Raw genomic sequence first — 14,133 nt, forward strand, 5'->3', positions numbered from 1 at the left:
TAAGTGACTTGCCCAGGGTCAAATAGCTAGTGTCAATTATATGAGGTCAGATTTGAACTCAGGTCCTCCTGAATCCAATGCCAGTGCTTTATCCACTGTACCACCTAGCTGCCCTTAAGTCAGTTTTGTAAGAATACTAGTCATTTTCCAATTGATAAATTTTCAAATTACATGAATAGGCAGTTTGTAGGTGAAGAATTTAAAGCTATCCATAGTCATATGAAAAATGCTTTAACTCATTCTCTATTATAAAAATGCAAATCAAAATAACTCTGATATCCCACCTTGTTCCTATCAGATTGGTTAATATGGCCGAAAAAGAAAATGATAAATGTTGGAAAAGATGATTTATTGGTGGAGTTGTGAACTGATCCAACCTTTCTGGAGAACAATTTGCAACTATTCCCAAGAAGCTATAAAACTGTGCATACCCTCAGACCCAGAAATAGCAATAGTAGGACTGTATTCTAAAAGCATCACAAAAGAGGGAAAAGGACCTACATGTTCAAAAATATAATAGATCCTTTTTTGTGAATCAAAGAATTGGAAATTGGGGGAAGTCCATCAATTCGGGAATGACTGAATAAGATGCAGAATATAAATGTAATGAAATTCAATTATGCATTAAAGAATGCTGATCATGTGGACTTCAGGAGAAAACAAAACAACAATAGGAATTCCATGTTATGTTCAATGAAGTGAATAGAACCAAGATGAAATTGTAAACAATAACAGCTACACTGTTCAGTGAAGAGCTATGAAGAACTTAGCTCATCTCAGTAATGCAATGGTCCAAGAGAATTCCAAAAGTCTCATGACGAAAAAAGAACACGAAGAAAAAGAACAATGTATACTAAATGCAGTTTTAAGCTTATTGTTTTCACATTTTTTCTTTACCATGGTTATTCCATTTTATTATGATTCTTCTTTCATAGCAAAACTAATGTGGAAATATGTTTAACTTGATTATACTGGATAACCTATATCAGATTACTTGTGGTGTTAGGGAAGACGAAGGGAAGGGAGAGTAGGAGAAAAATTTGGAACAAAATTCTTACAAAAATGAATGTGAAAATTATGTTTACATATAACTGAAATATAAAATACTGTTCAGGTGGGAAAAAATTAAAAAATAATAGCATATTATACTTGGTCACCAATGAGATAAATTTCTTCTATGAAGAAGGAAACCACAATTTGAAATTATTAAGAAAATTCAGTGAACATTTCTAACCTTTCTATTTGTCACCAAATCTGTGATACTCATGGATATAAAAGCAAAATATTAAAAAGCTGAGTTCTGAGAAAGTATTATAATAATTTTCTGATTGATGAAAACTTGATCCTTTTCTCATGTCCTCTTTTATAGAATAAAATATTTAGGCTAAAAGAGATTCTAGAACTTTTTCTCTTTTTAGCTTTAAAATTCCATGATTCTATGCTTTAAAACATGTTTCATGTGAGATGTCAATATTAATGAGTGGGAATAAGACATTTTTATATCTTTGAAAGCATTGCAACAGATGTGGATCTGTGAGTCACTACTTATTAAAACAAATGGACTGAATATTGGGTAACACAAGTTAAAAAAACCAGAGATATGTATCACCCAATGGTTTGCAACTTTAGAATTCTCCATCACAACAATAAAAATAGAACTGAGTGAATAAAAACATATGAAGAGGCTCATGAGCAACAGGATGACTTTGGTGGCCCTGATCTCTAGGGAAGAATTGGAGTTGAGGTTGGTAGTATGAATGTGTTGCACTTGCCAGTCATGTCTGTACAAAATAAGCACCATGTACCCACTGGTAATGGCCATGATTCCAAGAAACACTGCATCATAAAGTAACTTCCTGATTACAAGTTTTGAGGCAGCCATGGCATGCCTATCTAAAGAGCAGTGTCCAACATTCTCAAGCAGCTTACTGTTTGTGCTGTTCCTAGGACCATTCACATACCAAGGGACATCCACATCTATCAATAGACTGAATACCCATATGAAGGCACAGGATGAAACAATGTACTTTTGGGCTTTGGCTTTCAGCTCTGCCCATAGGGGTCTGCCAGAACTGATGGTGACAGCTTGATAGATGCTTAGGTGGCAGGTGGTGCAAAGGCAAAGACTCCGGGACACTCTCTGTAGATAAATTATTATTTTACATTCAGTGTCACCCAGAACAAATGTCTGGATGCAAATCTGGACAGCAAATATAACTCCCTTGAAGAGGATCAACAAAATGTGGGAAAAGGACAAATTAATGAAGATCACAACAATGGATCTCATCCTTTGACTAGTAAGTAAATTGGAGCCATACAGGTAAAGGAGTAAAAGATTGCTAATGATTCCAGTTATAATCTGGAGAGTGTAGAAAATACATAGGATATCCTCATGAGATTGCATTCCTTTTTCTATTGGACAGAAAATTGGAATTCAGATGCAAAGTGACCTTGGAAGGAAGAGAAAAGATTCTGTTATAAAACCAATTATTGCAAATGAAATTTGAGGGTTTTCTGACAAAGAGAATAAGCTTCTATAAATGTTGGTTGCTATGGAGATATAGAATTATACAAAATGCATTATTAATTTTTAGTGCCAAAATGGTTGAGTTAGAACTATTAACCTTCTACTTTCTGATCCAAAAACCATAAAAACTGCTTCAGAACTGATTTAAAAGGAAGGAAGTAGCTTGCCAACATAGCAGGCAAGATTTCTCTCACTGGAATGGGAGGGGAGCAAGGTCCTAGAGTAGTAACAGCAGTTAGACTCAGAACAAAGCTCAAAAGAATCCAAAAATTAGACCCTACCCCCCCAGCCCTGGAAACCAGCAATCCTCAAGGCAACCCAGCATTTAGCAGCACAGACCATCAGCCAGGTCTTGCCCACACAATCTATGGGCTACTCACCTGCATAACCCCAAACTTTTGAGGTTAACCAGCAGAAAGATCCCTCACACAGCAGAAGATATCAGAGAGGCCTTATTTCCAAATAACACAACATCATCATCCTGCCTCTGGGGCAGACCAAGAGCAAAATCACAAACAGAGGAGAGTCCAAGAAGGAGGGACCCCATACCCAATTAAAAAAATAAACAGCTAAAAGGCCACCCATTTAGTTCAAGCCAGTGGGTAGGCACTGCAGCCCAGTGTAGAAAAAGATATATGAAAATTCAAATTGATCTCCAAATACAAGACATGAGTTAAATATAAAAAATAAGAAAGAGAAAACATAAGAGATTCAATAAGGATAAACTGTTTATAGTTCTATATGGTAAGATAATATTTTAACTCTTAAGAATTTTATTGGGGCAGCTAGGTGGCGCAGTGGATAGAGCACTGGCCCTGGATTCAGGAGTACCTGAGTTCAAATCTGGCCTCAGACACTTAACACTTACTAGCTGTGTGACCCTGGGCAAGTCACTTACCCCCAATTGCCTCACCAAAAAAAAAAAAAAAAAAGAATTTTATTATTCATATCCAGGGGGCAGAGCCAAGACGGTGAAGGAAAGGCAGTAACCACTGAGACTTCCTGACACAATTATCCCCCAAAAAAACTCCAAACAGAGCCAGAAAACTACTCCTGGAGCAGCAGAAACAAGAAAAAGATGGCTGTGATTATTTTCCAGCTAAAGACACCTTGGAAGTTCAGGGCTGGGAGTGGAGTCCTGCCCCACAATCATGCCAACACAGATACAGCCCCAGGCAGACTGCACCAGAGAAACTTACACACAAGCTTCAGAATTAGCTGTAGAGCCAGCATCTTCTGGAAATATGCTCGTGTTCTAGTGAGAAGGCTGAATGCCTGGTGGGGGTGGGGGCTGGGGGGAAGTCTACAATGGTGTATCCAGGAGCTAAGGAGGGATTTAGATGTACTACTTCAGTAGGGAACCAGGAAGAAACCTTGACCACTTGTGGCCCAGGTGGGGGAGGGGTGCAGGCTGGTTGGAGCTAGCAACCATGGCACATAAAGTTTTGCTGTCTGTTTGATTGGAAAGTTGTCCTGGGATTATCTACAGACCAGGGAAAGGGTGAATTAAGTGAAGCAATCCCCCTCATTCAATGATAACAACTGGGACCACCTGAAACATGGAACAGGATATCCTGGAAGCAGGAACCAACACAAAGAAGGAGATAAAAGTCAAGCGAAAGATGGGCAGGATGACCAGGCATAATAAATTGTGAACCATAGAAAGCTTCTTTAGTGACAAGGAAGATCTAGGTGCATCCTCAGTAGAGGATAGCAACATCAGGGCCCCTACACCTAAAGCTTCCAAGAAAAATATGAATTGGTCTTAGGCTATAGAGGCACTCAAAAAGTATGTTGAAGATAAAGTCAGAGAAGTAGAGGAAAAAATGGAAAGAGAAATGAGGGTGATGCAGAAAAGACATGAGAAAAAATTCAACAGTTTGAAAAGCCAAATGGAATCACTCTCTGATGAAAATAATTGCCTAAGAATTAGGATTGAACAAATGGAAGCTAGTGGTTTTATGAGAAACCAAGACACAATAAAGCAAATCCAAATGAATTTTTAAAAATAGAGGGCAATGTGAAATATATTCTTGGAAAAACTGCTGACCTTGAAATTAGATCCAGGAGAGATAATTTGAAAATTATTGGACTACCTGAAAACTATAATCAAGGAAAGAGTTTAGACATCATCTTCCAGGAAATTGTCAGGGAAAATTGTCCTGATATTCTAAAACCAGAAGGTAAAAAAGAAGTTGAATGAATCCACTGATCACCTCCTGAAGGAGATCCCAAAAGGAAAACTCCCAGGAATATCATAACCAAATGCCAGAACTTCCAGGTCAAGTAGAAAATATTGCAAGCTGACAAAAAAAAGAATTCCCATGCTGTGGAGCCACAGTCAGGATAGCATAAGATCTAGCAGCTTCTGCATTAAAGGAATGGGAGGGCATGGAATATGATATTCCAGAGGGGAAAGGAATTGGGATTACAATGAAGAATCACCTATCCAACGCAACTGAGTATAAAATTTCAGAGGAAAAAATGGGACTTCAATTAAAAAGAGGGCTTTCACGTATTTGTAATGAAAAGACCTGAACCAAATAGACAATGTGACTTTCAAATACAAGACCCTAGAAAACCATAAAAAGGTAGACAGGAAAAAGAAATTAAAAGGGATGCTAAAAGGTTAAACTGTTTAAATTTCTATACAGGAAGATGATACATCTAACTCCAAGATGATAGAAATAAATTTAGACAGAGGGAACAGGCAGGAATTGATTATGAAGGGATATTGGCAAAGTATTTAGTTTTCGTTTACCTCATTTTGTGGGCTGGTTGGAGTTGGGTGACATACCTGAGGTCATGCAGTGGGTGAGTACCTTGTGTCTGAAGGCCAGATTTAGACTTGGGTCCTCCTGGGTCCAGGGTAGGTGCTTTGTCCACTAAGTCACCTAGCTGTCCCATGATGACATCTTTAGGGTAAAAGTAAAGGGTGAGTAGAATGCACTGTGGTAAGGGGAAGAGGAGAAGTAAAATGGGGTGAAATTCAACATGAAATAAACAGGAAAGGTCTTATGGAATGGGGGAGAGATGATGGAGAAGCAGGGCAATAAATTAACTTTGTAGTTGTCAGAATAGGCTCAAAGATTTTAATCTCATCAGAGTTGGGTCACACCCAATTGGGTGGGGGTAATCTATTTAAGATGGGTAGTGAATGAGTCTAAAATTCATCAGAATTGGCTCAAAGACCTTAATCTCATTCAGAAGTTGCTCAAGGAGCAAATAACATACGCACTCAATTTAGTGGAGTAATCTATCTAACCCTGTAAGGAAATAGGAGGGGAAGGGGATAAGGAAGGAGGGGCAAAAGAAGGGAGGATAGATTAGTGAGGGGGAAGTAAGACGCAAATCCTTTTTGAGGAGGGACAATGTGAAAGAAGATAGAAAATAGAGTAAATATCATGGGGAAGGGAATTGGATGGAGGGAAATAGTTGACAATAGTAATTGTGAAAAAGATTAAAAGTGAAAAAATGTACAAAAATATGTATAGCATCTATTTGTGTTGGCTAAGAATTAGAAATCAAAGGAATGTTCATCAATTAGAGATTGACTGAACAAGCTGTGGTATATGGTTGTAATGGAATATTATTGTGCTGTTAGAAATGACAAGCATGGGGCAGCTAGGTGGCACAGTGGATAGAGCACCGGCCCTGGATTCAGGAGGATCTGAGTTCAAATCCAGCCTCTGACACTTGACACTTACTGGCTGTTTCACCCGGGGCAAGGCACTTAACCCCAATTGCCTCATCAAAAAAAAAAAAAAAAGTAAAGAAAAGAAAAAGATAGGCTGGTTCCTGGGCTGGGACACGAGCAGATGCTCACTTGGCTCATCAGGAGGAAGCTGGATCTTCTTCTTTAACTGTTTGAATTGCTGGATTTTTACTAAACCTTAGCATAGTGTTGTCAATGATCAAATTTAATACATTCCATTACAATCCTTCAGGGGGAAAACGGGATATCAATGAAAGAGAGAACTTTCAGGCATTCTTGAGGGAAAGACCTGAGCTGTAAAATTTAACTTTCAAATACAAGACCCTAGACAAGCATAAAAAGGTAAACAGGGGGGCAGCTAGGTGGTGCAGTGGATAGAGCACCGGCCCTGGAGTCAGGAGTACCTGAGTTCAAATCCAGCCTTAGACACTTAACACTTAATAGCTGTGTGACCCTGGGCAAGTCACTTAACCCCAATTGCCTCACTAAAAAAAAAAAAAAGGTAAACAGGAAAAAGCAATCATAAAGCATATTAAAAGGTTAAACTGTTTACATTCCTACATGGGAAGATGATACTTGTAATTCATGAGAATTTTTTCATTATAAGAGCAAGTGGATGGAGTATAGTTAGACAGAGAGCACAGGTGTGAGTTGAATAGGAAGGGATGGTATTTTTTAAAAAAATAAATTCAATTTTGAGAGAATGCACTAGGAGAAAAGGGAAGGGAGAGATGGAATAGGGTAAAGTATCTCACAAAAAAGAAACAAGAAAAAACTTTTATTTTTTTGTAGGGGAAGATGGGGAAAGTGTTGTGTAGTGAGGGAACCTTACTCTCACCAGAATTGGCTCAAAAAAGGGAATACACATTCAATTGGGTGCAATAATCTATCTTAGCAAGCAGGAAAGTAGAAGGGCAAGGAGGTGTGGGTGATTGAAGGAAGGGAAAATTGGGGAAGGAGTTAGTCAGAAGCAAAACACTATGATAAAAGGGATATAAAAGTGTGCATACCATTTGATCCAGCAACAGTACTCCTAGGTCTATATCCCTATGATATCTTTTAAAAAGGAAGAAAGGACCTGTTTGTTTTAAAATATTAAGAGGAGCTATTTTTAGGGTGGCAAAAATTGTATATTGAAAGGGTGTCCATTAACCGGGAAATTGCTAAACAACCTGTTGTCTATGATTGTGATGGCATATCATTGTGTTGTAGAAATGATAGAATTGGCTCAAAGAGGGAATAACATACACAATCAACTGGGTAGAGTAATCTATCTAACAGTGCAGGAAAGTAGGAGAAGGGGAAAATGGGGGAGGGGGTGAAAGAAGGGAGGGCAGATTGGGTGAGGGGGAATCCAAAGCAAAACACTTTTGAGGAGGCATAGGGAGAAAGAAGATAGAAAGCAGAGTAAATAATTGGTAAGTGAATAGGATTGAGGGAAACAGCACATTTTGAAGCAGAGGCAAGAGCAATTTAACATGATAATGATGATGATGATTGATGGATGGACAGACTGATGATAATTTGATGAAAATGAGGATTGACTGATGATTCTTATAATGAAGATAAAATATATGGTACTTTGCTGGGCTATTGTGAAGAAAATTCTCTGTCAGGTATGAGATACTAGAAAAATGTTATCTATTACTGTTGTTGCAATAATCAACCTCTTTGGTTTATTTTAAGGAAATATCTCTTTAAAGTACTATATAAATGTACTTTACTATTAAAAAAAATGATGACCAGGATGGTATCAGAAAAACCTGAAAAGACCTACATGAGCTGATACATAGTGAAATGTACTGTATACAAAATAACAGGAATATTGTAAGACGATCTACTGTGAATGACTTGGTTATTTTTAGTAATGCAACGATCCAATACAACTCTGAAGGACTTATGAAAAATTTAATCCATCTCCAGAGAAACAACTGATGGTATCTGAATGCAGATTGAAGGATATTTTTTTTGTTAGTTCCTTTATCTGAAGTTTTGTTTTTGTCTGTTTTCCTTCACAACCTGGCTAATGTGTAATTATTTTGCATGACTAAACATGTATAACTTATATCACATTGCTTGAATTCATAGTAGTGGTTGGGAAGAGGGAGAGGAAGAGAATTTAGAAAATAAAATTTTTAAAAATTAATGCCAAAATTTGTTTTTACATGTAATTTGGGAAAATAAAAATTCTAAATAAAAAAAGAAAAGACAAGCAGGCTCATTTCAGGAAAACCTGAAAAGTTGTCTATGAACTGAAAAAGCATAAAATTAGCAGCACCATTGTCACACAGAAATAACAATACACAAAAATGATGAACTTTGAATGACTTCACTATTATCAGCATTACAGTGATCCAAGACAATCCCAAATAATTCATGATGAAGCATGCTATCTACCTCCAGAGATAGAATTAATATAGTCTGAATATAGACTGAAGCATGCTATTTTTCACTTTCATCCATCATTCATTCTTTCCTTCCTTCCTTCTTTCCTCCCTTCCTTCCCCCTCTCCACCTCTCTCTTACTCCCTTCCTTCCTTCCTTCCCTCCCTCCTTCCTTCCTTCCTTCCTTTCCTTCTTGGTTTCTATTATTTTATTCTACAAAAGGACTAAAATTGAAATGTTTTATATTACTGAACATATATAACCGATTTCAGACTGCTTACCATCTGGGGGGTGAGAAAATTATAAAATTATACTACTGTTGCATCTTCACAGAACTAGATTTAACAAAAAAAAAAGACAAGAAATAAGTTCAGAAGATGAATATGATTTTATTAAAGTTAGATATGATAAACCTCTAGAAAAAATTAAATAGGAAAAGAAATGAATAAAGCTTTTTTTCCTCAGTGGTACATGACACCTATACAAAATTGACAATGTATTAGAGCATAGAAACATCATAAGCTAATGCAAATATGTAGAAATATTAAATACATACTTTTCAGACCATAATGCAATAAAATTACAATCAATAAAAGGCCATGGGAAGGTTGATTAAAAATCATTAGAAACTAAAAAAAAAAGAATGCTAATGAATGAGTTGGTCAGAGAACAATACAATCAATAATTTCATAAAAGAAAATTACAAGAATGAGCCAATGTATCAGGATTTATGGGATGAGCTCAAATAATCCTTATGGGACATTATCTCTGAATGCTTACATAAAGAAAATAGAGAAATAGCAAAAGAGTGAATGAGCATGAAACTTTAAAAGTAATTTAGGAAAAAAAAAAAGAACACATCAATAGTCCCCAATTAAAAAAGCATTTGGAAATCCTGATAAAGAAGTGTTTAATAAAATTGCAAGAATTTAGTGGAGTTAATAAATTAATGGTAAAACTACTTTTAAAATAACAACAAAATAGATAAACAATTATCTAACTAAATTAAAAAAGAAAGAATTTTATTATGGTGGTCTCTCAGTGGTGTGAATCACATCCTACTCTGTGATTTTATTTCAGTGTTTTCTAGGCAACAATACTGAAGCAGTTTATCATTTCCTTCTCCAACTCATTTTACCAATGAGATACTTAGGCAAACAGGGTGAATTGAATTGCCCTTTGTCCCATGGATTTTAAATGTATGAGGCCACCTTTAAACTCAGGTGAGTGTCTTTCTGTTTTCAAGCTCAACATCCAAAAAGAAAGGGATGAATTCACCAACAACAAAGAGGAAATTACAGTAAGTATTTGGTTCTATTTTACTCAATGGTAGGCAAACATATTTGACAAATCAAGTAACATAAAACAATAATTACAAAATATAAATTGCTTGGAATAACAGAAAATGAAATAGAATACTTAAATAATAGCATTTTATAAAAAAAAAGGACATCAATGAACTTTTTAAAGATAAAATCCCAAGGAGTGATTCACAAGGCTATTATTAATGTAAAGAATAATTAATACCAATACTATATGAATTTCTTAGAAAAATAGGTAATGAAGGAGTTCTACCAAATTCCATTTACAACACATATATAGTACAAATAACTAAGCCAAAAGGAAAGAAATCAGGGAAAGAAAAGTATAGGCCAATTTCCCTAAGGAATATTATTACAAAATAATTTAATAAAATTGAAAAAAAGAATTATTTCAATGCTTTCCAAGGATCATACACTATGATTAGGTGGGATTTATACCAGAAATGCAGGACTGCTTTAATATTAGGAAAGGATTCAGTATAATTGACTATATTAGTAACAAAACAAATAAAATCCTATAATTATCTCATCCTCTTTTTTTTTTTTTAGTGAGGCAATTGGGGTTAAGTGACTTGCCCAGGGTCACACAGCTAGTAAGTGTCAAGTGTCTGAGGCCGGATTTGAACTCAGGTACTCCTGAATCCAGGGCCAGTGCTCTATCCACTGGGCCACCTAGCTGCCCCTTAATTATCTCAATAGAAACAATAAAAACTTTGGAAAAAAAACAGCATTCTCCTTAAAAACATTAGAAAGCATAGGGATATATGAAGCTCTCCTTAAAATAATTAGTATCTATCTAAAACCATCAGTAAGCTGATATGTAATGATAACTAACTAGAAATCTTTGTAAAAAGATCAGAGTTGAAGCAAGGTTATTCATTATAACCACTATTATTCAATATTTAGATTATACAATGTCCAGCTATTGTAATGAGGGAAAGGTGAAGGGATTAGAATAGACAATGGGGAAACAAAACTCACTCTTTGCACATTATTACTGATTAGAGAAATACAAAGAACACAACTATAAGCACCACCTCATATGGATCAGATTGGCTAAGATGAGAGAAAATGAAAATGAAAAATATTTTAGGGGATCTAGGAAATTGGGACATTAAAGTACCATTGTTCAAGTAGTGAATTAATCCAAAATTTCTGTAAGGCAACTTTGAACTATGTCCAAAGAGTTATAAGATTGTACATATATTTTGTTGCATAAATAACCTTTAAACAATTTGTACAAATTGAAAAATAAAATAAATTTTAAAATAATACTATAGTAAATATAAGTAGGATTTCTTTCACATAGAATTGAACCAATTACAGAGGCAATATCATTGCTCTCTATAACATAACCCATGGAGCCTATTAAAGAGAAAAAGTATAAACTTTAGAGACATCACCAGACCATATAAAAATATTATGAATAATATATGTATACACACGTGCATATACAAATACCTACATATATGTGATATGTATGTGTGTTTATACAATTTCTATGCATATGACTATATCATGCATGCATATTTTGTGTGTTTTAGTAATTTCACTCATGTGAAATTCTTTGCATCCCTATTTGAGGTTTTCTTGGCAAAGCTCATGGAGTGGTTTGCTGTTCTTTCTTTTTTCCTCCTCAATTTATAGATGAGAAATTAAGGCAAAAAGTGCAATAATAGTTACCCAGGGTCACACAGCCCACAAACATGAGTCTTCTGGATTCCAAGCCTTTTGTTCTATGAATTATGCCACCTAGCTGCTTAGTACATATCGGTACAGGTATATTTTGGGGGCAGCTAGGTGGCACAGTGGATAATGTGTCAGGACTTAAGTCAGGAAAAGTTGGAGAAGGAAATTGCAAAGCACACCAGGAGTTTTAACAAGAAAATCCCAAATGGGGGTCACAAAGAACTGGATATGAATGAATAGACTGGACAACAAAATAATTGATTTTATATATAATGTACAACTAGGTATAGCATAGAGAAAAAAAAATTTAAGGAAAGGAATAAAGGAATGAAGAAAAAAGAGATGGAAGCATCTGTGAAGCATCTGATGTTGGAGCCCAGTTCAATCTCTTGACTTTAAATTCAAACCTCTCTTCACTGATTCACATATTGCAGTGGGGGAAGAGAAGATAGAAAGTATACAGCAGAAGAGAAGAGACCAAAAAAAACCCACAACTTTTAATACTGGAAGTTCCTAAATTACTGTTATTGTCATTGTTCCTACTATAATTGTTATTAAAATATAACAAATAAAAATATGAGTAACTTAAGAAATGAACTGTATTTATGTCAAATTATATTTAATATCTGCCCATATTAATGGGCAGAACCCATGAGCAATTCATTAGTGAATTAGAAAGATGTTATAATGATAAAAACAAATGAGAAATATCAAAATACATCCCTTTATTACCTTATATTCTGACATGAGGATCAAAAGTTAAAAAAATAGCTATAAGGAAGTGGAGAGATAAGTGATCATGCCTCCTAGATGTAAGGAAAGTCAGTTTTCAAATCCCCCTTTATATCAGGAAACAACCTGCACATGATATAACTTTTTTGTCCTACAAGATGTGTGCCCCACTTTTCTCAGATGAAGAGCTGAGGTTCCAAATATTTTTTTCAAAGAAACATCTTGCCAATTATCTCACTCTTGCCTACATCCCTTTAAACACCGAAGATTTCTTCAAATAAATTACATAAAATAGTCATCTAATAAAGGAAACTGAGAAAGCATCTCTGGCCTCTATTTTTGTAAGCCATTTTTCTGTGCCCTGTGCTTTGAAGAGAAGGTAGGGCAAAATATCAAAATCTGTTGCAAATTTACTTTAAATTGCAGTGGAAAAGACCATGCCCATATTCTATTTCAGATAGAGTGCCCTCCCTGGAGCTCACTCATTTTCCATTTTTCAAGCAAAAAAGGCTGGTTGAATGCCACCTACCAATGGGCCTTGCAAGAAAGGTTTAAATAAAAGCAGAGAAAATATTTACATGCTTCACAAGAACAGTTTATGATCATTCTCCTTCCACTAATTTGCCTGAGAGAATTTTTGGCACACATTCATTACTAGTAACATCCCACAAATTTTCCAAAGAACTTGGGGACCACGTCAGGACAAAATACTATCTCAGGCCTGTGACACAATTTAATAGTGAAATTACTGCTGAAAGTATTCTTGGGCTATAGCTCTTTCAATACCTACTTTCTGTAAGAGTGAAAATTCACTGACTCCCTTCAGTCCTTAGTTACTTCACCTGTAAAATAAGGGTTTTAATTCAACTGTTCTGACTTGTTTCTAGTCTGAATCTCTGGGTCTATGTGACTTTGGCAGAGGAAGAGAGATTAGGCTGTGGAGCGTTTGCTTCAACAATACCCACAGGAACTCAGCCTCTCATCCAGATTCTCTCAAAACCCTGAATCTTGCATCAGAAAGGAGGTGACATAACAAGCTGAAGTGTCTCAAGGCATTGAGAGCAGCTACGAGGGGTCATAAAGTCCATAGTGAGATCCCAATTCCAAAAATCTGTCTGAACTCTGAGCTTGCACAGTGAGGTTATTAGACATTTCCCGGTTTTTCCTGATAATAAGAGCCTGACTCAGAGATCAAAGCCTTTTGCTCTGTCTTTGGATAAGCTCAAACCCAAGAGTAAAAGCACCTTTCCCTGATCTGGTCAGAAGGGGAACAATCAGGACCCAGTTTTCTCCCAGGAGACATTGTTATAATGCAGATGCCCTCAGCATTAGAATCATAACCTGCTGAGTGCTGCACCTACATACCTACCTTTCCTTTACCAGGTTGGGTACCACAGTAGGGAGAGAAATGGAGACATAGACACCAGACAAGTACCTAGTAAAGGGAATATGTCCTTGCTGTAATTTAAGGACAGAATCATACCTATCGAGGTTTCTTCTACAAGATTCCTTCTGTATCTCAAGGACTGAGAGAAGGAATTCCTTTCTCCTAAAGGAGATTTCTAAGGACCTGGGATCTCTGTGATTCATGCATGAAATCACTCACCAGTCTGATCTGTGCTTCTATAGCAGTGTCTAGTGTTGTATGTGGGAGCATATATGTGTATGTGGGAGTATATGTGTGTGCATGTGTGTATGCATGTGATTTCTGGAGATGCCCAAGCCTGGAGTTACAGGCAAAGCTTTTATTGAGCTCAGTTCTC

General features: G+C 36.1%; 1 protein-coding gene across 1 annotated transcript; it reads right to left on the reverse strand.

The window, feature by feature from the left end:
- Positions 1 to 1,420: 1,420 nt before the first annotated feature.
- Positions 1,421 to 2,404, reverse strand: LOC122731938 (vomeronasal type-1 receptor 4-like). Its single transcript, XM_043972178.1, has one exon. The coding sequence runs from the start codon at positions 2,402 to 2,404 to the stop codon at positions 1,421 to 1,423; it is 984 nt and encodes a 327-aa protein (XP_043828113.1).
- Positions 2,405 to 14,133: the final 11,729 nt, after the last annotated feature.

Source organism: Dromiciops gliroides, chromosome 6 (assembly GCF_019393635.1).
Source record: "Dromiciops gliroides isolate mDroGli1 chromosome 6, mDroGli1.pri, whole genome shotgun sequence".
Classification (NCBI taxonomy): Eukaryota; Metazoa; Chordata; class Mammalia; order Microbiotheria; family Microbiotheriidae; genus Dromiciops; species Dromiciops gliroides.

Bases quoted from the DNA above. Each gene is read 5' to 3' on its own strand.
- LOC122731938 (XM_043972178.1), bottom strand. From the start codon at position 2,404: ATGCAATCTCATGAGGATATCCTATGTATTTTCTACACTCTCCAGATT.